Here is a 23,307-nt window from a genome sequence, read left to right as displayed (position 1 = left end):
CCGTGCACAGGGCTTCCTCTCCTCCCTCGCCCCTCTCTCGATTTTTCTTCCTTTTCCGGACAGTTTTTAGCTGTTTAATCTCGGCGTCGTGGAAACGCTTGAACGTCGCCGCCTCGCGCGTGGCGCCGTTTCTGTCGCTGTGTCGTAAGCGGCGCATCGAGCGTGATGACGAGGTCGCCTGCCGTGGTGACTTCGACTTCGAGTTTGGCTCTGTTTCGTCTCGCGTCGCTTGGTTTAAATCTCGAAGGCCACTTCCTTCCTTCCTTCCTTTTCTTTCTTTTCTTTCTTCCTTCCTTCCTTCCTTCCTTCCTTCCTTCCTTCCTTCCTTCCTTCCTTCCTTCCTTCCTTCTCTTTCTTTTCTTTCTTTTCTTTCCTTTCTTTTTGATGAGAAAGGGAAGCATATGGCCACAGATGTCCCTGGACACAGTTCCGTGCGTTGCAGTGTGGAGTCTCGCCGTGAGAAAATGGGGTAAATGGGGTCTTTGCTTTGTCTCGGTCCTCTGAGATTATTGGCAGATGCCTCCCTGCCTGCAGTCTCAGGACATACGCCTCCCAGTCTGCTGGGAGGTGATTGTCTGTGTCCTCAGGACCGACCCACCTGGGTCCCACCTGTGAACTGCAGCCGAGCCCCGGCGTGGAGAGGGTGGCAGCTTGATGCTCTCGTGTTAGCTTAGCAATAGAAGCTTTTGGAAAGGCGTTTCTTTATGGGAGGACTCTGTAAGTCACTGTGTTTGCTCCCAAGCCATACAAACACAAGCGAAGGCAAATTGGCAAAGTAGCCAATTTTTATACATGACCCCTTCTCAAGGTGACTTCGGCCTTGTCCATCAGGTAACTCCAACCAGCACGGATGCAGAAAATTAATATGGAACACATCTCTGCTGTTTTCGGAGCTGACCAGACACTTCCTGTACTCGAGACAAAATTTCATCCGCGTAAGGTCACGAACAGCAGGCACACCCACTGAGTCTCATTTGGAGGAAGGTGGCTTCTGATGGTTATGGCGATGTCTATCACTTACTTACATTTTGAAACAAATACTCATTGACATTCATGCAGGTAACCTCCTTTTAGTCAGTCACGGCAAAATGTCACATTGTAACATCGTCAACATGTAAAAATATAACATCGGCACACGTTCGCGTTTGCAGCTTCTGGAACATAGTTACAGAAAGAACACTGTTGTCATAATATTTTTTCATTGCGAAGTAAGGCGGTAGCCAGGAGAGAACAGAAATGACAAAATTATAGCATTTTCAGTCTTTTAACTTTAATCGTCGGAAGGCGGAGTTGCCTGTCCAATGGCTTGGTTGACGCAGCTGTTGCTCGCCTGCCAAATTTCATCAGTAACAACCGTCTTGGAAATGCATTTGTGTGTCTGATTTTTCGTAAGGAAATATCCTGTACTTTAGGAAGAAGAAAACCCTTCAGAAAATAAGCGCCTTTGACAACCTTTGAAGCTCCGAGTGCTGACTTTGAGGAAAGAACTTTTGCTTTGTTTACATAATGTGACATTTCGGTTTTGTTCCGTGCTTGCAGTGACGGAGAGGGGAAGGCCAGCCGTGAAAGGACATCGCAATTTATTTTGAACTAGAAGGAATTGTCATATTCACAAATGAGGCAGATGCTTCTGTCTTAGAAATTCTTTGTCATTTGATGCTCCCAGAGTTTCAGAGAGGACGTCTCGGCAAGGAGACGCTTCTGTACAAAGCGCAGCTCCTGTACACAGCAGCAGGTGCGGCTCCGGTGTCAATGGCCGAGGAGGGTTGCGGTCCCTTAGATTTGCTGAAAGAAAGGGAGGCTTTGACCAGAACAGTGTCCACAGACTTGTGACAACCACACGTGTCAGGGACGTCCATCCATCTGCACGTGTATTTGCGTGAGCGTGCGTACGCCGCAGTAAGTAATAACTTAGCACGTGCTAGATAATGCACTCACATTTCCTTCCGCCCTCTGTCACCGAGAGCCAAGAATTCTGTGCCTCTGAGGATGACTTCTGCTTGCTCTTTTCCGCAGCTGTGTCTGTCACCCCCTCGTCCTGCAATCGTGCCTTCTGCCAAGACCGCCATGCTCAGAATGACTGTTTCCTGCAGGGGAGAGGAAGCTCCTAGTCCCTCTGGTTGTCACTGCTGCCAGGGGGACAGTTCTGGCCCCCGTTCTGGGAGAGAGAATACCAGGCCCCAGGTGTCTATGTGTGTAAGTCGTGGCGTTCACCTGTGCAGACCGCGGTGGCTCCCCGTGGCTGTCTACACTGCAGGCTCCGACATCCATGCACCTGGGCAGCCTCCTGGCCCTTGATAGTCGAATGACTCATGTGCACTGACCACGTGCCCCTCAAACATGTTTAGCAGGCTCCTTTATGCGTACGACTTAAAGCATAGAGAATGGAATTCCTGCGGCAGAGCCGACGCCCAGGATAGTCCGTGGTTAAAGACAGACGAGGGATGGCCACAGGGACATAAAGATCAGAACTGCTTAGTCGCCCCTTTTCACCTGTTGTGCACGGCGGGCGGTAACGAAGCCATTTTGTGCTCTGTTCTTCCAGGACCCCCGTCCGACCCCCTTGCCCACCAAGGTGACACGTGGCACCCATGCCGTGCTCCGTCCTGGGCTCTGCTCTGAGCTGCGTGAATTTTGAATGCTTTGTTCTCGCAGATTAATCCTTACCTTCAAATACGCATTTTTGTCCTCCATTAAGCTAACCTTGGTCTCAGGCGTGTGCTTCGTGTGTGCACATCTGGAGAGCTTAGTGTGAGCCAGGGTTTCGGAAGACCCAGTTATAACAGGCTGGCAAGAATGAAGGAGATGCGCACACTGGGTATGTCTTCATTTCTCTTTGCTGTCTGTATCAGGTTCCGGTAAATCTGCGTTTGCGAGAAAATAGGACATTTTCTAGAGAAAGAGATTATTGCAGCCTTAGCCTAGAGACGCAAACACTATGTAGTAAGAGAATGAAAAGCTTGGAGACAGGTCAATGGGGCAGGGCCGAGGCAGGTCTGGTGATGCAAACTTTTGGCCGTAATATTTACTGCGGAATTCATCGTGCGGAATATTGACTTTGGTTCTCCACGTTAATTTAGCTTATAAATCATTCCACTTCTGAGTTTCACAAACTCTGTGACGACGTTACCATTTGTACAAAACCCGAAGCTTAATTTCATGGTCGTGAGCCCAAGGATGGATATTATTTTACCTTGAATTTACATCTCGAAGCAAAAGGAGCGGTTTTTAACACTGTTTTGTAAATCGTTTCCATAAAGAAGATACCATCATAAATTATCAAGCAGTCAGTACCCCCAATTAATTCAAAAAGGATTAATAAGATATGCGGTAGCATTTTAATAGTCTCAGTAATAGCAACAACACAATAACAATTAAACATGTATTGACGGACAGTAGCTACTCTGGCAAAAGCCTTTGGTATATTCTGCTCACTGACTGAAACACTGTACATGGATTAATCTGTTTACTCCCCGTGACTACGGGATGGGATGTTTTTATCGTCACGTCCAGTTTACAGGTGGGAAGGTTGAAGTCTGAGAGGTGCGTGACCCCGCAGTACACGGCTTTCTGCACAGCTGGACTAATTGAGATGCTGGACGTGCCTGTGCCTCTCCAGCTGCAGGTTGTCCTGGGTTCTTGAGCTAGGCTCACATCCCGTAAAGATGTCTCTGTTCAAAATGCAGCAGTGGGTGCCGGGAAGAGGAGGACGTCCTTGTGGGTACGGCAGGGGTGCTATGGGTGGTCTTATCGCAGCTTCCGCTGCTTCCAGTGAGCACACACTTCATTTGCTAGTTAAATGTTTCAGGCATAGAAACGAAATATTTTTTAAGATTTGGCAGGCTACGTGAACGCAGTGTTCAGATAATATTCCGGTGAGTACCAATGTATGTATTTGAAAGGCGAGGTCGACAAGGGGAATCAGGAATGGATTTGAATGTCTCTGGTCAATGTCATGACCCAATGAGGGGTCATCAAAAAATTGAATGCAGCCGTCGCCCCGCATAGAATTATCTTACTTGCTTGAATTAGTTGAATTAATCAATCGGATTTAAATGAAGTCATGTGTTTAGACTAGTCGCATGGTCCGTGAGGTACGAAAAGTGTTCAACATATGCGAACAGCTTTATTATTATTATTATTATTATTATTATGCTCCTTCACCTAATGAGTCAACCATCTTTGCTTAAAACGTGCATACACCCCCACTGCTCTCAGTAGAAAATTCACGGATGGGAAGAAATTCTGACGGAAGAGGAAACACGTATGTGCACCATCTTCCGTTTCTTTAATGTCTGTATTACAATTCTCATCGTATATTTGAGATGTGCGCTGTGGATCGCAGTCTCCAGAGGAGCCCATCTGCCCGTAGCCTTGGGACAAAGGATCTCAAAGGAACAGCCGATCTCCTACCAGGAGCCTGAGGACTCCCGATAAGGACAGCATCTGCCCTGGCATCAGGCAGCTGCCGACAGGCAAACTGGAGGCCGGGGTGATGGGGGGCCGTGCCAAGAGGGGAGCACGCGGGGTGCTCGCCAGCGTGCCCAGCCCGCGACGTGAGTGGTGAGGACGGTTCGCATCCGGGCCGGACCTGCGGAAGGAGGTCAGCGACAGGAAGCATCGTGTTCAGTTCTGTGCCTTCGGCTTTCTAGAGGGTAAAAGCTGATGCACGGCACGTCCGGTCCCACAGTGGCAGTGAGTGTGGGCGGGGTGGCAGAGCATCACGAATAACAGAATGCTGAAGGCTTAGCTTCGTGGATGGTTGTGTGTCGTCTCCGGGGGCAGCGTCCCTGCTGGCCGCCCAGCTCAGGCAGAGCGTTTAAGGCCACCCCTGCCGTCAGATGTTGCTGGCGATATTCCTGGCTGATCTGTTTCTGGAGCTTTCCAGCAGCTCTCATCGTAGGCATGATGCCCGCGGGCATCTGGACAACCTTATGCTCTGTGACCAAGCCTGGATCGCCCCTCAGGGCAGTTTCAGCGGGTGACAGTTCCAAGGACCAAATGTGCCACCGGAATCCCCAAGCCTTTCTTCCCACAAGGCGGTCCAGTGCAGGAAACGCGGCGGCATTCCTGGATCAAGAGAGGGGAAGCTGGGTGTTCACCCTCGGCGTCAGTCTGAGTGCCTGCCGCCCGGGTCGGCCACCACTCTGTGACCCGAGGGAACCAGTGACCACGGGCGCTGTCCACAGCGTCATCCTCAGATGCCCAGGCACGCCGACTCTGGGATTCCCACCAGGCACACGTGCGTGCTGTCATCAAACACACACCATGCCCCTGTTCTGTGTGTGTGTGTCTCACTGATATGTGCTGTGTGAGCATGAGAACTCGTCGGACTTATTCCAGTAATTTCCAGGAAATGAGACGCCTCGGAGAAGGCACAGCTTCTTGCAACTCCAAGAGCGAGTTGGGTAGAGACTTGAGAGCAGCCCCGATGGTACGAGCAGATGGTAGTGCAGGTGGGGACATCACGCCTCGCACCCGCGATTGGGGCAACGGCGGGTTTAACGGAGGGAATGTCAACATTTCCGTGACAACCGGGTCTAACGCAAGACGAGGATGAATTTCTCGGAAATCGTAGCCGCTCAGACGCCAATGGGGAGGGGGACACCAGGGAAGTGAAGGAAGGGTCATGCGTACAATGACAGCATTTCGATCTCTCACGGTTCTGTTGCTTAACGAGCCTCGTCGTCCTAATTATATGGTTATTTACTGCGCATAAAACCTACGTGTTGAATCGCCTGAAATTCTAGCTCGGTCTCGGGATCAATCTGTATAATACCGACTGTCTCCTTTTGTTACATGTCAACGTTGATTAAACATTTAATCGCACATAACTTTCCTCCTAAAGATACGGTCCTTGGGCATCACTTAGGAACTTTTCGAAAGTTCAAGTTCTCAGATGTCGCACCAGGGGTAGTGAACCGGGGTCTCCAGGTGATAAATATGCCTGTTAATTTAAGGAGGGCTGATGTATATATATAGAATACGAATGCACGAGGGAACCTATGTTCTAAATACAAAATCTCGGTTCTTCGAGTCAACCAGGAGCACGAAAACGTGATGTGAAGTAATGCACGAAGTAGCCTCGTCAGTTCTATTTGGTTACCTTTCCGTAGCTAGTCGGAAAATGATCAGGGGTATCTTCCTTCTACCCATGTTTTGAGTAAAAATTTGGCATTAGGGCGGTAGATGTGGATATGAGTGAGATAAGACAGGATCCCCAAAATTAAGGCGTGTGCGGAATCAGATGGGGGAGTGAGCAGTTGAGATCCGGCCCCGGGCGCAGCAAAGTGTGTTTCGGCCACAGCCGTGAGGACTGGATTGATCCTCTTCTTAAAGAACTTCAAGGAAGACGGCTCCCCTGGAACATAAAGTGTTTGTGACAAAGTTGGAGCCCTCCTTGGCTCCTTGCTCAAGCATTAATTGTGATGGAAGCCGCCACTGCGCTTCTGTGTGGGGGAGTTCACCCTCGGCTCCCAGGTCCTTAGCGCACGAGTTTCGTCCCCAGCGTCCCCTTAGACATTCATGTCCAGGCGGCATCTGAATGACTGAGTCTCAGACTGTGTTAGATTCAGGTATGATTAGGCAAAAACCGTTATCTTCCATTTAATGGTTATAATTCTTTGCTTACTTCTCTCTAAAAATATCCTGAAGTGAACTCACAAAGGAAGAAGCCATAACAAACAACAATGACTCATGCTCGACATACACCCCACGAGCCAGCACATAATTTTCGTAGTTTGACCAGCTTATGGGATTCAGATACATCATCCAGCCGTTGCACTTTGATTTTGGGTCGTATGCTATATTTTTTTTCTATTAAGCGGAAGCTTTCCAACTTGACTGTATACGAGAGGTAGCTCATATGCTTCCAATCATCCCATCTGCAGTATCTCTTGAGCTCCACGTAATGGAAGAGATTAAGGCTGAAGGTTTAGAAATCTGGCCCATTTATTTTGGGAAGAAGTCCAAGATCAAGTTTACCTGCATTAAACGGACCTTGCCTCCCACTGGAGACAATGAATCTACGTGTGCATTGACAGCTATGTCCCAGCTATGTATGAGATGTTGTTTATGCTTCTAATCCTACATAAGCTAACAAAGAATTACCTTTCTCTGGCCAGAGGCAACAGAATGTGTCCATGGCCCTCTGTACCTGACGGAGGAGAGCATCACAACTTAGATCAAAGCTGGCTTCTGCAACAACGCCTAGCATTTTCCATGCCTGATGGAGAGGCATGACCACCACCAGGTGCTACAAGTAGATATTCTCATTTTTCTCAAACTTCGGTGCTCAGAAGGAATATTCGAGGCCCACTATTATCCTATCAATCAGACCAAGGACCAACTAACATAGCTTTAGAGCAACTTTTTAGAGCTTCTTGCATTCTGTGGATTACCTTGAGTAGGTGGAAATTCTTTTATAATTATTCGTGGTGGGTGGCTGAAACAGATTTTTTCCCCCCACTTCCTTCATAGCATTTTGTTCCAATATTTTGTCTACCTTGTAGATATAAAAAGAGAACTGCCATAATAAGGCTTCAATGAGGCCAGGTGATTTTTCAAAATGTATTTTCATTTTCCAGTTACATACGGTATGATAGGAGTTTTAGGTGTAAAGTAACAATCGGACGATTCTCTAACTTGTGAAATGGTCACCCCGAGAAGTCTACTACCCCTATGCCAGATTTTTTTCCAACTCCGTAGTAAGAGCAAAGCTGTGTTGAGCATTTGCCGGGTGACCAGCCCTGAGCTAAATGTTCGGGACACAAGCCTCCCCCTTTATTTCTCCAAGCAGTTATCTACGATAATGGTTACCGTCTCCAACTTAGAGGTAATGATTCTGGGGAGCAAGCCAGGGACCCAGGATTCAAACCAAGTCTGCTGCTATCGGGGCCAGGAGCCAGAGTTCGAGCTCCTAGTTGTATGTGACAGAGCTCGCATCGGGCAAGACTCGGATATTTCCCGGATGGTGTATCACAAGGGGTGACTCTCAACCGTGGCTTAACGCTTGTTTGGGCGATGATTACGTGGAATAAGGGAACTCTCTAGAATTTAGGCTTTCAGTGCACCCCACATCCACACCTGGAGACAAAGGAGCCAGATTTTCCCATTTCCAAGTACTTTTTAGGATTACAAAAGTCTGGCCAGGAAGTTCTCATTTTTTTGATAAGCTCGCTCTTGTTGTCTGCAGTTAAATAACAAATTGCTCTCGAAATAGCTTATTTTCTGTATTTGTTTCATTCAGGGAACAAGATGAGAAAGCTTTGGAAATAAAACATTTCATTTATAAGCTATCCTGCAGCCCACCGTCGGTAATTCAAAACTATCATCCTATATAAATTGGTATGATTACACCTTGAGAACCTTGCCGAAAAATAATATTTGTGGACCTGTTACTAGCCGTGTGTCGCTCTGAAAGCAGGAATAAAACAGGAGCATTTGTTCCCATAGGAGATTTCTGTTCAGAATTTTTTAGGGGAGAAATATTTTAGACCATTACAGGATCAATCTTATAAAAAATTAAATGGTTAATGGGCTCTGGGCTTTACAAATGAGAGTCAGGCTTAAGGCCCACACAGGATGGGGTCCAGAGGGTGCCTTTCAAGGCGGGGAAAAAAAAAAGACTAAGAGGAAATCAGAAAGCTGACAATTTCTCCACAGACTGAACCAAATATTCCATTCGTACGGTGGCCCCAGCCAGATTCTCTTGTATTAATCCCAGCCCAGCAGTTTGTGATGCTTTTGATGAAAACGACAATTAAAGTCAGCATTCGAGGCGATGAATAAGAAAAAAATGGATGGGCACAAAGTAAATATCTTATCATGGAAAGGTAGGAGTTTGACAGAAACACCCAGAAAGGACTGTTGAGGAGAGGTGTCGTCTGTGCTTCAGAAGAGATGCAGCTGCGGATTTGTCTGCAGATGGAAATAGCCTGGAGGGGACTCTGTGAGCAGAGGCAGCTGGCTCGAACGGAGGAGATGTGTCTGCAGGAGGCTTTGGGGAGGAACGGGGTCCCTGACAGCGTGGTGCCCCAGCCGGTAGCACACAGCCCCGTGGTCAGTACGTGCTTCGTGAACACGTGTTGAATGCACGGATGAGGAGGTCTGAGTCCACGTCGCGATGGAAAGGTGTTTTTAAAAAAGAATCGGTAGACTGTTTCTTGAACGGTTTTAGGCTTACAGGAAAATCGAGTTGAGGCTGTGAAGGGTTTTCATACGTCCCTTTTCTTCCTCACACCATCAACCTTACAATGTCCTAAATTGGGGTGGCACATTGTCGCAGTCGGTGAGCCAATATTGCTACATTACTATCAACTAAAACCCGTACTTTTCATTACGGTCTGCTGTTTGTACGTTCTGTGGGTTTGGACACATGTGTCATGACATGTGTCCACCACTGCAGTGTCAGAGAGTAGTTTCCGTGCCCTAAACATCCTCTGTGCTCGGCCCGTTCATGCCATTTCCAAATCCCGGAAGCTTTCACTGTCTCTGTAGGTTTTTCTTTTCCAGAATGTCATAGAGTTGGAATCGCACGGTGTGTGGCTTTCTCTGATGAGCTTCTCTGACACGGTCACATACATTTAAGGTTCGTCATGTCTTTTCGTGGCTGGACGGCTCGTTTCCTTTTAGTGCTGACTAATATTCCGCTGTCTGGATGGACACGGTTTATTTATCCGTCACCTGCTGAAGGGCATCTTGGTCACTTCCAAGGTTTTGGCGATTATAAATAAACCTGCTGTAAATATTTGAGTGCAGGTTTTTGTCCATATATATTCTTGCGGAAGCCGCATTTTTTTCCTTTGATTTATTTATTTTAATTAGCTTCGAGTATACAGTACATTGGTTACACATCTAAATAGCACATAAAACAATCTCCCCGATTGCTCCCTCCCTCCCCTGGCCCTGCATCATATTAACGCTGACCGCATTCCCTCCGCCGTGCTCCCCATCCCCATGACCATCCATCAGCTACTGATGTGTACTTCTTTAACCCGTCACCCCATTTCCCAGCTTCCCAAAACCCCCTCCCTTCTGTCCAACACCAAATAGTGCACTCTATTTGTGAGTCTGTTTTGGATTAGTTTGTTCTTCTTAGTCCTTAGATTCATATAGTGTTTACCTTTCTCTGTCTGACTTAAATACCTTCTGGGTCCATCAAAACAATATCTTTTTCCACCCTCTTCCTTTTAGTCTGTGTGTGTTTTTTAATCCGAAGTGAGTCTCTTGTAGATACTATGTAAGGGTATTGTGTTCTTATCCATTCATCACTCTATCTTTTGGTCAGAGCACTTAATTCTTTTCCATTTGAGGTACTGGTTGATAGGAATGTAGTTGCTACCATTCTTTATTCCTGTTTTTGATACATGCTCTTTCTTCTTAAAGAAGTTCCCTCCAACACTTCCTGTAATACTGGCTTGGTGGTGATAAATTCCTTTAACTTATTTTTGTCTGGGAAGCTCTTTATCTGTCCTTCAAGTCTAAATGATAGCTTTGCTGGATAAAGTCCTTGGTTATAGATCTTGGGTCTTCATCACGTCGAGTATTTTGTGCTAAGTCCTTCTGTCCTGCATAGTTTCTTTTGAGAAATCACCTGCCAGGCTTATGGGTGCTCCCTTGTAGGAAACTGACAGCTTTTCTCTTGCTGCTTTTAAGATTTTTTCTTTGTATTTAACCTTTGGCATTTTAATTACGATGTGTCTTGGGTGTGGGCCTCTTTGCATCCGTGGTTTTGGGGGTTCTTTGAGCTTCCTGGTGTTTTATGTCCCTCTCCTTCCCCAGATTAGGGACGTTTTCCATCATTATATGTTCCAACAGCTATCGAACATCTTGTTTTCCTTCAGGTAAGCCGATCAGATGGATATTTTGACCTTTAATAGTGTCTCATATGCTTCTTAAATGATTTTTATAGTCTTGGCATCTTTTTCTTGCCATTCTGATCGAGTGTCCTTGGCTTTCCCGTCCTCTCGATAGGTCATTGGATCCTCTTCTTTATTCGCTTTGTTTATTCCATTTTATATATTTCTCATCTCAGATGTGTTCTTCATCTCAGACTGGTTCCTTTTTATTATTTCCGTTTCCATTTTTATGTTTTTTATCTCTTGGTTGAAGCTCTCACTGAATTTCTCTACTCGTCCCAAAAGTTCACTGAGCATCTTTATAACCCGTGTTGTGAATTCTGCATCTGTGAGATTGCTTGACTCCATTATTCCTGGATCTCTGTTCTGTTCTGTGGTATGGTTTCTGCTTCTTTGTCTTCCCATTTTGGCTGCCTTTCCGTGTCTGTTTCTATGTACTAAGCAAAGCTCCTAATTCTCCTGGTCTTATTAATGTGGATTTGTGAAGTAGGTGTCTGTCCAGTGGCTCAGTCCTGAGAGGGGTTCAGCTGCAGGCCAAATTTAACCCCAGCCTGTGCCCCTTCGGGGTCACCTGTTAAGATTCAGTCAGCAATCCACAGAGGCTGTGCTTATAGTTTCCTCAAAAGGCCACACCAGAAACCGAGGCCAGCTGCCTCCAGTGTGAGTCTGGGCGCTGCTCAGCAAGAACGCCTGACTGGCTAAGGACACACCTGGATGTGGCTTGGGTGGGGCCCAGGTTGGGGGAGGCGGGGTTTCAGGGCATCCTCTGGGCGGACCGAACTCTGTGATCCAGTTTGACGATGTCAGGGCTGTGGCGGCGCTGTGTCCATGTACTGGGAGCGAGGAGGGCTCAACAGGGAGCCGTGGACACTGCCGTCACTTCTGTGCCCAGTGCGTCTCCCCTCGGCCCTCACTCCGACAATGTCTCCCTGTAATTCCCCGCAAGTGCCCCCTGCACGCAGCCGAACAGGCACGGGCGCTCAGAGCCCGCAGGTCCGTCGCCGCGAAAATCCGCTCGAGGACGCGGCCCCTTTAAGAGGCGTTTGCCGCGGCCTCCGTCACTGCCGCAGCCTCCGTGCCACTCAGCTGCTGGGGACCGGGCAGCCCCGCGTCCTCGTCCGGTCCCACCTCCTGCCGTCGCACGGTGCTGTCCTGCATTTCTCCGTATCGTATGGCTTGTTGCTCTCGATCCCGGGTGATTTGTCCTTCCTGCTGCTCCTCGTTCCCGTCGCAACCTTGATTTGGTCGCCAGAGGGAGGAACAGAGCCTCTGTCACCTTCGCCCTATTTTTCCCTCCCCAGAAGTCATGTTTTTGTAAACAAGGCATTTCTTCACGGGATTTTCATCATGCTAAGCTCCTGGGAAACACATGAAAGGTGAATGTCCTTTGACATAGAGATGCGTGACTGCAAGCCCTTTTGCAAATGATTAATTACGACCCGAAGAAGTGCGGGGTTCCTGCCTGTCTGTGTTATTTTACTTAGAAATTGTTTTATGAGCCAGTCTGGGTACTTTTCCTTCCAGGTATGATAAGCGAGGCTTCTGTTGCCTGGTTGCTGCTTCCTATTTCGACTCGTTAAACTCATTACCATTTTGAAAATGCTGAGGCTTAAATTTACATCAGAGTGACACCACCCTGACACCAAGCCAGCGGGTTAGCTGTACCGACAGCAGCACAGTGAATGTCTGCCTGATGAGGACTTATCACGGGACTCCGGTCCCGAACGTGGCCCTCGTGTGTCCTCTTCCTGGGTTCTGTGCGTGACATTTATGCATGTGGTGTGCCTTCTAGGGATGTTTACTATTTGAGTTAAAAAACCGAGAAAGATGGAATGTGCAAAAAACATGTGTTGTAGCAAATGAGCCGGTCTTGCGTTCGCATCGGAGACCGTGTCCGCCACCTCCGTGGCGTGTCGAGGCTGCCGCCCTCATCCCTTCCGTGGGCCAGCCAGGCGAGGGTGCACCCTGGGGTGGAGGGCCTGTCCCCACTGGGGCGCGACCCGCCCACGGGGTAGGGTGTCCCCACAATCTGTTATTCTTTCTGCTGCAAAGAACACCTGTGTCCTCATAGAGTTCCAATTTCGGTCTTGCTACAGTGACACGATAGTCCCCAGCCCTAACTGGAGACTGAGGATGCCCTTGCCACTCCGATGAAAAGGACACGGGCAGCTTTATTCCTCGCATCCTGAGGGTTCTGGGGAGGGCAGGGTATTGGCGGTCAAAGGTCAGCGAATACGGTCGGACTCTGCCACGCCAGGCACAGCATGGCTGCGAGCATTGACTTAGTAAATCCAGCCGGCAGCTTGTGAGTGTGTAGGTCTCCGTGGAAAGTGTGAACCGCGTGCCTCTGCTGTGACCACCGGTTTCTTCCAGTTTGGGAGCTCCCACTAGGTCCCTGAGAGTCCACGATCAGCCCCTTCTTCATGCTTCAACTGGCTCGTACTTTGCTCTTCTGGAAAATGTTTGGCATCAATGGAAGCGGGCAGAAAAGTACGGGAAGTCCCCCGAGCCCTGCACGCCCTCGCGCTGAATCTCCGCCCGGCACCCACGTCCCTTCTTCCCGGATTAATTGGAAGGAGACGACACCCATCATGTGATTTCATCCACGGGCGTGGCGGATGCATCTCTAATTGTTTTTCTCTCTTTCATGTCTATTTTTCACTGCTCCGTGATTCTCATCGACTCAGGGTTTGAGACCCCGGGTTTTGGAGTCCGATTTCGGACTTCCTCTCCGGCTCACCCCCTTCGTAACTGCGTGACCCTGAGCGGATCACTTATCTTTTCGGATGTCTGCTGCTGTCACCTGTAAAGTGGAGCCAGTGCTGGTGACTCCCGGGATTCGATGCGGTCCAGACAGGAGAGCACGTGCTCACGTCTTTAGCTCAGAGCCTGCTCCGCAGGTGGAGGCAGTTATTGCTGTCGCGGTTGAGATGGGTCTTATTTTAGAGTGCTGTTCTCGGGGGTCATATCCAGTGTCAGGTTTGTGGACACAGGTGATGACGAGAAGCAGGAAAGTCTCAGAGATGTTGATACGCATGATGGGTGACTTCAGACGTGGGCACCTGCTGTAATTATCAAGAGGTCGTTCAGCACAAAATATCTGTAGACAGATTTGGTCATATGAGATTTGTCTTTTTCCACTCCATAAGGAAAATTACTGGGTTTCTTTCTAACCTAAGCATCGTGGCACAAGGTCGTTCTCTCCCTCCCCTAGAAATGAACGGACAAGTCCGTGAGGACGAATCCTCTCCCTTGCCAAGACGTGACTGTTTTCAAGCTGTCTCTTTTCTCTCCTTCAGGGCAGATCATGAGCGTTCTAGAGGAGTTAGGACTGGCCAACAACACCCTCGTCTACTTCACTTCGGACCAAGGGGCGCACGTGGAGGAGGTGACGGCCACGGGAGAAATTCACGGAGGAAGTAACGGGATCTATAAAGGTGAGAGTGAGGACCAGCTCTGGCCTGCTCGCCCACCCACCGCGCACCTTGGCCTTGGTCTTGGCACTCGGGCATCGTTTTCCTGTGGCTTTGCAAGACGCTGGGCTTCACGGTGTTACGGGCATTGAACAGTCCGATGGCCAAAGTGGCCATTTCTGATATGGTCCCCACCGAACTTAAAAGCACACGTTGTATGTCACCCTGTTGGAATGACAGCATTTTCCCTAGAAATGTCAATACAGCCCCATATTGGGTCGCCGCTTAAAACAAGAAGCCCTTTATTCCCCGACATTTGTGATCTGCTGCTGCCATAAGAAATTGACGCAAACTTCCTGGCTTAAAGCAACACAGATCTGACACCGGAGTGGGTCCCACTGGTCTACGGGATTTTCATCATGCTAAGCTCCTGGGAAACACATGAAAGGTGAATGTCCTTTGACATAGAGATGCGTGACTGCAAGCCCTTTTGCAAATGATTAATTACGACCCGAAGAAGTGCGGGGTTCCTGCCTGTCTGTGTTATTTTACTTACAAATTGTTTGATGAGCCAGTCTGGGTACTTTTCCTTCCAGGTAGGATAAGCGAGGCTTCTGTTGCCTGGTTGCTGCTTCCTATTTCGACTCGTTAAACTCGTTACCATTTTGAAAATGCTGAGGCTTAAATTTACATCAGAGTGACACCACCCTGACACCAAGCCAGCGGGTTAGCTGTACCGACAGCAGCACAGTGAATGTCTGCCTGATGAGGACTTATCACGGGACTCCGGTCCCGAACGTGGCCCTCGTGTGTCCTCTTCCTGGGTTCTGTGCGTGACATTTATGCATGTGGTGTGCCTTCTAGGGATGTTTACTATTTGAGTTAAAAAACCGAGAAAGATGGAATGTGCAAAAAACATGTGTTGTAGCAAACGAGCCGGTCTGGCGTTTGCATAGGAGATCGTGTCCGCCACCTCCGTGGCGTGTCGAGGCTGCCGCCCTCATCCCTTCCGTGGGCCAGCCAGGCGAGGGTGCACCCTGGGGTGGAGGGCCTGTCCCCACTGGGGCGCGACCCGCCCACGGGGTAGGGTGTCCCCACAATCTGTTATTCTTTCTGCTGCAAAGAACACCTGTGTCCTCATAGAGTTCCAATTTCGGTCTTGCTACAGTGACACGATAGTCCCCAGCCCTAACTGGAGACTGAGGATGCCCTTGCCACTCCGATGAAAAGGACACGGGCAGCTTTATTCCTCGCATCCTGAGGGTTCTGGGGAGGGCAGGGTATTGGCGGTCAAAGGTCAGCGAATACGGTCGGACTCTGCCACGCCAGGCACAGCATGGCTGCGAGCATTGACTTAGTAAATCCAGCCGGCAGCTTGTGAGTGTGTAGGTCTCCGTGGAAAGTGTGAACCGCGTGCCTCTGCTGTGACCACCGGTTTCTTCCAGTTTGGGAGCTCCCACTAGGTCCCTGAGAGTCCACGATCAGCCCCTTCTTCATGCTTCAACTGGCTCGTACTTTGCTCTTCTGGAAAATGTTTGGCATCAATGGAAGCGGGCAGAAAAGTACGGGAAGTCCCCCGAGCCCTGCACGCCCTCGCGCTGAATCTCCGCCCGGCACCCACGTCCCTTCTTCCCGGATTAATTGGAAGGAGACGACACCCATCATGTGATTTCATCCACGGGCGTGGCGGATGCATCTCTAATTGTTTTTCTCTCTTTCATGTCTATTTTTCACTGCTCCGTGATTCTCATCGACTCAGGGTTTGAGACCCCGGGTTTTGGAGTCCGATTTCGGACTTCCTCTCCGGCTCACCCCCTTCGTAACTGCGTGACCCTGAGCGGATCACTTATCTTTTCGGATGTCTGCTGCTGTCACCTGTAAAGTGGAGCCAGTGCTGGTGACTCCCGGGATTCGATGCGGTCCAGACAGGAGAGCACGTGCTCACGTCTTTAGCTCAGAGCCTGCTCCGCAGGTGGAGGCAGTTATTGCTGTCGCGGTTGAGATGGGTCTTATTTTAGAGTGCTGTTCTCGGGGGTCATATCCAGTGTCAGGTTTGTGGACACAGGTGATGACGAGAAGCAGGAAAGTCTCAGAGATGTTGATACGCATGATGGGTGACTTCAGACGTGGGCACCTGCTGTAATTATCAAGAGGTCGTTCAGCACAAAATATCTGTAGACAGATTTGGTCATATGAGATTTGTCTTTTTCCACTCCATAAGGAAAATTACTGGGTTTCTTTCTAACCTAAGCATCGTGGCACAAGGTCGTTCTCTCCCTCCCCTAGAAATGAACGGACAAGTCCGTGAGGACGAATCCTCTCCCTTGCCAAGACGTGACTGTTTTCAAGCTGTCTCTTTTCTCTCCTTCAGGGCAGATCATGAGCGTTCTAGAGGAGTTAGGACTGGCCAACAACACCCTCGTCTACTTCACTTCGGACCAAGGGGCGCACGTGGAGGAGGTGACGGCCACGGGAGAAATTCACGGAGGAAGTAACGGGATCTATAAAGGTGAGAGTGAGGACCAGCTCTGGCCTGCTCGCCCACCCACCGCGCACCTTGGCCTTGGTCTTGGCACTCGGGCATCGTTTTCCTGTGGCTTTGCAAGACGCTGGGCTTCACGGTGTTACGGGCATTGAACAGTCCGATGGCCAAAGTGGCCATTTCTGATATGGTCCCCACCGAACTTAAAAGCACACGTTGTATGTCACCCTGTTGGAATGACGGCATTTTCCCTAGAAATGTCAATACAGCCCCATATTGGGTCGCCGCTTAAAACAAGAAGCCCTTTATTCCCCGACATTTGTGATCTGCTGCTGCCATGAGAAATTGACACAAACTTCCTGGCTTAAAGCGACACAGATCTGAGACCAGAGTGGGTCCCACTGGTCTGAAATCAGGGTGACGGCAGGACTGCGTCTTTCTGCAAGCTCTCACGAGAGTCCGGTTCCCGGCCTGGTCTAGGTTGGAGAGGCCACCTGCACTCCTGGGCTCGTGGCCCCTTATTCCATCTTTGTGGTCGACGGTGCAACGTGTTGAGGTCCCCTCTCTGCTTTCATAATCCCATCCCCTTCACCTCCTCCCTTCTTTAGGGATCCTTGTGATTACAGATGCTCCTCGACCTTACAGGGGCCACGTCCCGATAAAGCATCGTGATCCGAAAAGAGCGTAGTTCGAACATGCATTTAAGCTACCGAACGTCGTAGCTCAGCCAGTTCCTGCGGAGGTCATGGTCCACTGCCGCCGGCTGGTTGGGTGGTGGCTGGCTGGGTGCTGCAGGAATAGGGAGCCCCATGCAACTGAATAAGGGTGTCACTTTTTACATGCACGAGACACTGGCTGTGTAAAGAGCCAGGGGAGCCCAACTTGGCCGCGGGGACCAGGAAATGCTCCCCGAGCACGCAGGCTGGGGGGCAGTACGCGTGCTCTGTACTCTCTCTCCTTCTAGCTCTTTCCATCCTCCCCACCAGTGCCTCTCTCCAGGGCTGCTGGAAACGAGGAGAAGCAACAACTGGCTAGTTGTGCAAACCACAGGGGATTGAGGCCGGGTCACACCGTGCCTGACACAGGGACGTGGAGAGAGGCCGGTGTTATCTGTCACCGCCACAGCACGCAGGCTGTGCATCCTCGTCCTGCTGTTTATGGCCACATGGGCATGTCGGGGGCTCTTGTAAGCTCCGGGCTGTCGATCGTTTCTTGCACCTTTGTTTACCTGGAACCGATGAGAAAAAGGTTTGTGCTCAGCGCTGGGGGGGGACACCCTCCATCACATTAACTTAAAAAGAAAAAGGCCTTTCCGAGCGAGAGGTGACGAGAGTTTATTTGAGGTTAATGCGAATGGCTGTTTGGGAAGCTCTGATTCAGGCCGAAGCCAAACAGGGGCATGACGGGGAGACAGAGGCAGTCGATGAGACAGGGCAGGGGACAGTGACATCCGTAGGAGGAAGGCGTCGCTATCGGTGCAGGTAACATGACACGGCGACGCCGATTCTAAACGGTGCTTTTCATTTTCGTTCCTGTAGTCATCAGTCCGGTCGCCGTGACATCTGCTCTCTCATTATCTTTGCAAATGGTCCGCTGCGATGCAGCGTTGCCTTAGGCCCTGTCTAAGGTGATTCTGTCCAGTTTCGCCGTCCCAGAGCTTTGAGGATGAGGCGAGCAGGCAGCGCCTCTGGGGCAGCGGCTCTGGCCCCATAGTAAAGGGTTCCGTTCATGTCACTGTTTACACGAGAACGCTCCTGGCTCGTCCCTCGTTTGCATGCCCCGTGGCACCTCCGCAGTGCGCACGGCCAGCACGGGTTCGGCGAAGGACGCGGCGTGTTCGGTCCACACGGGTCAGCCCTGCCTCCCGCGCTGCATCCTTCCCTCCCTCCCCCGTGCCCAGCCTTACTCGCAGGTGTGGGCGGGAACCTCGGCCACCTGTCGATCGAAGCCAGCTGTCTCCGTCGCGGTTCCGTGCGGTGACGGTCGGCGTGGAGGGGGTTGTCCGGCATTGGTTTCACAGATCACAGCGTCGTAGATGGCGTTGCAGACGGCATGTCACTCAGGGCCTCCCCCGAGCATTCACGCTCCCTCCGCGGGTCTGTGTGGCCCCCCAAGTTAACTCAGCGGTGTGACATGTCCATCAATCACAGTGAGGGAGGAGGTTGGGAAGTCACGCGCTATTTCATAAAGCTACAGACACGGTGCTGCGGAGCCTCCGTTCACGGGGAGGTGACCAGGTGACCGCTGGCGGGGGCGCCCGAGGGACGGCGAGCCCAGGCGGAAAGCAGAGCGGGCACCTTGCTGTCACGGTTCGCTCTTTGACGACGTGAGCCGCGTGGATCAGAAAGACAGCGTCAAGGGTTCTGCAAGGCGGTTGGGGCCTGGGGTGACCGCACGACTCGAAAAGCGTGCGAACAGCAGCCCCCTGCTCCGTTCTGCTTTGCTCGAAGAAGCACGTTGGGCGGGTGACAGCCGTGTCGCTTCGGAGCTGACGCTGCTTCAGAGTCCAGCTGCTTCCGGATCGCAGAGCATCAACCCTTTGTCCAATTTAGTTTCGAAATCAAGTCGACGGTCCAACGTTGTTAAAATACAGGGCCCTAAAAGAAAGACGTGGTTTCCTCCCAGCTGTGGGAGACGAGCAAAGACTTCTGAGTATCAAAACCCCTAGTTTGCGAAAGCCACAAACTTAAAAGCAGTCTCGGGGCTGATGTAAGCCCGTTTACACGCCCTGATCCAAAAAGCATCGTATTCTGAACAATACTGGTTTCTACTCTCCATCAGAACCCCTCCCAAAGTTCTCGACTGTGTGAGCTCATCTTATTCGCTGATGAAGTCGACAGGCTAATTCGATACAATAGCTACGATTAAACCATCCTTCCGCAGAATGCAACAGGTTGTCCCATTTAATCGTGGGGACATTAGATCATGACTCTAGCCTGCATGTAAAACATAATAATTCAGTATGACGGGGGTGAAGAGATAGTGACACCCCTAAATGATTCTCACATTTAAGAAAGGAAATGTATTTGCAGTATGATTCAGCTGATTACATTTAGATTCGCATAAATTTTCTCTCGGTCAGAAGGCTGTTGCATGAAAGGAAGTTGAGAGTTAAAGGGAGGGTCCAAGGTGATATTTCAATATAAGTCTAGACAAATTTTAGCCATCTTGGCACTGTCTTTCATATACTCGTTCCGGAAATGTTTACTTCTCAGAACTTTCTAGAATAGATTCCCTTCGACCGTGCCCATGCTCTGAATGATTGTGTCAACCTAGTAAAGCTGATTTACTAATAATTCTTACTTCCACTCAAGCAGCAAGGAGTCATTGTCTCTGTCCAAGCGTCCCGTGAATCTGACAGCGTCTCGGAACGAAGTCCTTAGGGTTTTCATCCAGGCAGATAACACAACGTTCCCTACCCTGGGCGTTAGCCCGTGACCACTTTTAGCTGTTAAACATGAAAATTGCATCGGGGCTGTTAAAATATGGGAAACATCTACATTGGCTGCTTTGGGAGTTGTAAATAGGAGCCAGTGCTTTGAACCAGCAGAGGATATACAATCGCTTTGCGCTCCGGGACTCTGCCTAGGAAACAGATGATGGCTCTCAGATTGAGTAATTGCACCCAGGGCGGGTGTTGGTTATTTGAATCAGGTGGGTAGAGAGGAGTCTAGAGTAGAGAAGACGCTTCATGCTGAACACTCACCTGCATCCAGGCAGTTAACTAAGAGCTCAAGACAATGGTCCTACGAACTGTCACTCTCCTACGGAAGAAGCACCGCCCAGCTTCACTTGATGGCAGAGTCAGGGCGTTAAGCCCTCGGGGCTCCCCTTGCAGAGGTAGGTGCAATGGAAGAGGCTTCTCAAATTCCGGCTGGCGCCTCCTCCTGTGACCTACCTCTCAGTGCCGGAGACCTCGGGAGCTCTGTCCCGGGCCCCTTCCCTCGTTCGTGTGTGCGTGTGCCTCGTGCAGTCTCATCCAGAACCAGGGCCACGTGGCATCTGAGTGCTGGTAACCCCCATATCCAGCCCTCACTCTTCCTTAGAACCCCAGACTCCTCCGTCCAGGAGCCCCCATGACATGTGACATGGGTCTTTGGCGGACACATTTTGCTTACCAGATGCGTTCTGTAGATGTCACTCCCCAAGCCCACGTGTTCCCTCGTCTGTCCGAGCTCTTCGAACTGCAGTACTGTTCCCTCAGAGACTCAGCTCTCGAAGCTGGGGTTCCTTGACCCCTCAAGCATCTTTCTTTGACCTGCCTTTACCCATATTCCAACAGCGTGTCCTACAATGCTCTGAGTATAGCTCACATGGATCTACTTTTCTCAACTCCACCAATTACGGCTCCCTGTTGGCCCCCATCACCTCAAACTGATCTCCCCAGTGGTTCCTGGGTGGTCACCCTGCTCCCTCTGCGCCGTCTACAATCTGTTCTCCCTGCGGGCAGCTGGGTGAGCCTTCACGAACACACACTCAAGGTACCGTACGGGGATTCCTGGCTTGCTCACAAAGTACCACAAACGGTGACTTGAAACAACGGGAAGTTATTATCTGTGTTCTGGAGACCAGAAATTCGAAATCGAGAGGTCGGCAGGACCATGCAGCCCCAAAAGCCTCCAGAGGAGGTGCCATCCTCGTCCCTCCCAGCTTCCGGTGGTGGCCGGCATTGCTTGGCTTGTAGACGCATCACCCCAGTGTGTGCCTCCGTCGTCACATGGCTTTGCTTCCTTTCTTGAAACACTGAACTCTGTTCCCATCCACTAAGAATGAAACGTGAGGTCTGCGTCCTGGTGGTGCACAGTCCCGCCGTGACCGAGGATGCTTCATCTTTTCTCAGACCCTCAGTACCTCAATCTTGGTGCCACCCGAGGGCCTTTCCGTTGGCTCTTTCTTCAGTCGGAACGGTCACCCCGTGAGCTTGGCCTGGATCTGGCCACTGAGCACACGCTGCCTCTGGAAGATCTCCCTGGGACACCACACCAGAAGGCTGTGTCACCTCCCACCGCGAGTAATCATGACACCAACTGATTTGAATTCTTTGCGTACATCCTTCCTGAGCTGGGACCAGAATAAATCCCCTGAGCTTTTCTCACAGTGGAGTTCAGAGTTGTCTGCTTCTTCCTCACAGCAGAGAACTCCCCGTAGCCTCGGCAGAGAACAGCTAAACGCCTCGCTCTGCGACATTTCCGCGTCCTGTCCCAAGTCAAGGTCACGTTGACTGAGGCTCTGCCGCCACCTCCACCTCCGCTTCCCTGTGCCTAAGGGCGAGCAGTAAATGTCAGAGGAAGGGATGGTTGACTCTGCGGGATGGGAGGGCGCTGTCTGCAGAAGCACAGAGGCTCTGGCAGGCGTGGTTCCCTGAGTGCTGGAGACGGGAGACTTTCCCCAGGTGCCAGGGACGCTCGCTAAGGTTTCCCGGTGTCTGCACCTCAGGCAACGCAGCTTCTGGCATTTGTCCTTCGCCTTCCGGGCAAATTGCAAAAGCCACTGATTGGCTGGATGCCACATCTGTCACGAGTGCCTCCTCGCAGCCGCCGAGTTTGGCCTCTGTTCCCCTCACGCAACGATGCAGCTTTTGGAGAGCAAGCGATACTTCTCCGGGAAAAAAAAAATGTAACAGCAAAGAGGCTCCCGTCATTTGTGAGATGGTGGTTCTGCTCAGGTTGCGTCTTCGGCTTTTGGCGAGCAGTTTTATCAGCTTCCCAAGACTGGGCAAAGCTGCGCATGTTGCCGGCGTCGGGACTGAGTGTGCCGGGAGGCACCCCACTGCGTCTTCACCTTAGAAAGATGATCGCACATGCTCTCCATGCATCAAGTCACTTATTCAGTTGAATTCGACTGCGGAGCATTCATGTAGCAAATGCCAGGCATGGGGCTAACTTCTAGGGCATCAGGCGAAGGATACAGGTCCCTGACTTGTCGTAGCTGATGTCCTGTTGTTGAGATGCAGATCTAGGAAGGGAAGGGCGGATGAAGGGACTCTCTCGTAGGAATGGCGGAAGGTCCTTAACCCAACCTGGGGCTCAGCCTCCTGTGAGGAGCTAGCTCATCGTCTGCAGCCTGAAGGTTTGAAGTGTCGGCTGGGACAGGAAAGGTAGGAAGTGTATTCTAGGCAGGAGCGAGATGCTCGCGGTGAGCAAAAACGAGGCTAGGTGTTGCCAGAGACGAAAGTGTGAACAACGGACGTCAGATGACGTGGCCGACGAGCGACCTGCACCCAAATTCATATGTGCAATAAAAATGAATTCAGGTATAAATTTATATATTGCTTCGGTATATGAAATTTAGTTCTATGTAAATTTCAATCAATACATTTGTTTACATATAAATTTCAATCAATATATTTGTTTACATATAAATTTCAATCAATACATTTGTTTACGTATAAATTTCAATCAATAAATTTGTTTACGTATAAATTTCAATCTATAAATTTGTTTACATATAAATTTCAATCTATAAATTTGTTTACGTATAAATTTCAATCTATAAATTTGTTTATATATAAACCTAAATATATATTTACATATAATTGGATATATATGTAAAT

At 50.0% G+C, this 23,307-nt stretch overlaps 1 protein-coding gene across 2 annotated transcripts in view; it reads left to right on the top strand.

The window, feature by feature from the left end:
- Positions 1–23,307, top strand: part of STS (steroid sulfatase) — a 125,180-nt gene that overhangs the window by 78,154 nt on the left and 23,719 nt on the right. For both annotated transcript variants that reach the window (XM_011385044.2, XM_023525923.1), the window contains exon 7: positions 14,159–14,296. In XM_011385044.2, the coding sequence (XP_011383346.1) occupies positions 14,159–14,296 (138 nt within the window). The remainder of the gene's footprint in view (positions 1–14,158; positions 14,297–23,307) is intronic.

Source organism: Pteropus vampyrus, unplaced genomic scaffold (genome assembly GCF_000151845.1).
Source record: "Pteropus vampyrus isolate Shadow unplaced genomic scaffold, Pvam_2.0 Scaffold648, whole genome shotgun sequence".
Classification (NCBI taxonomy): Eukaryota; Metazoa; Chordata; class Mammalia; order Chiroptera; family Pteropodidae; genus Pteropus; species Pteropus vampyrus.
Note: the sequence above shows the minus strand (reverse complement) of the source record. Positions and strands in the feature narration are given on the sequence as shown.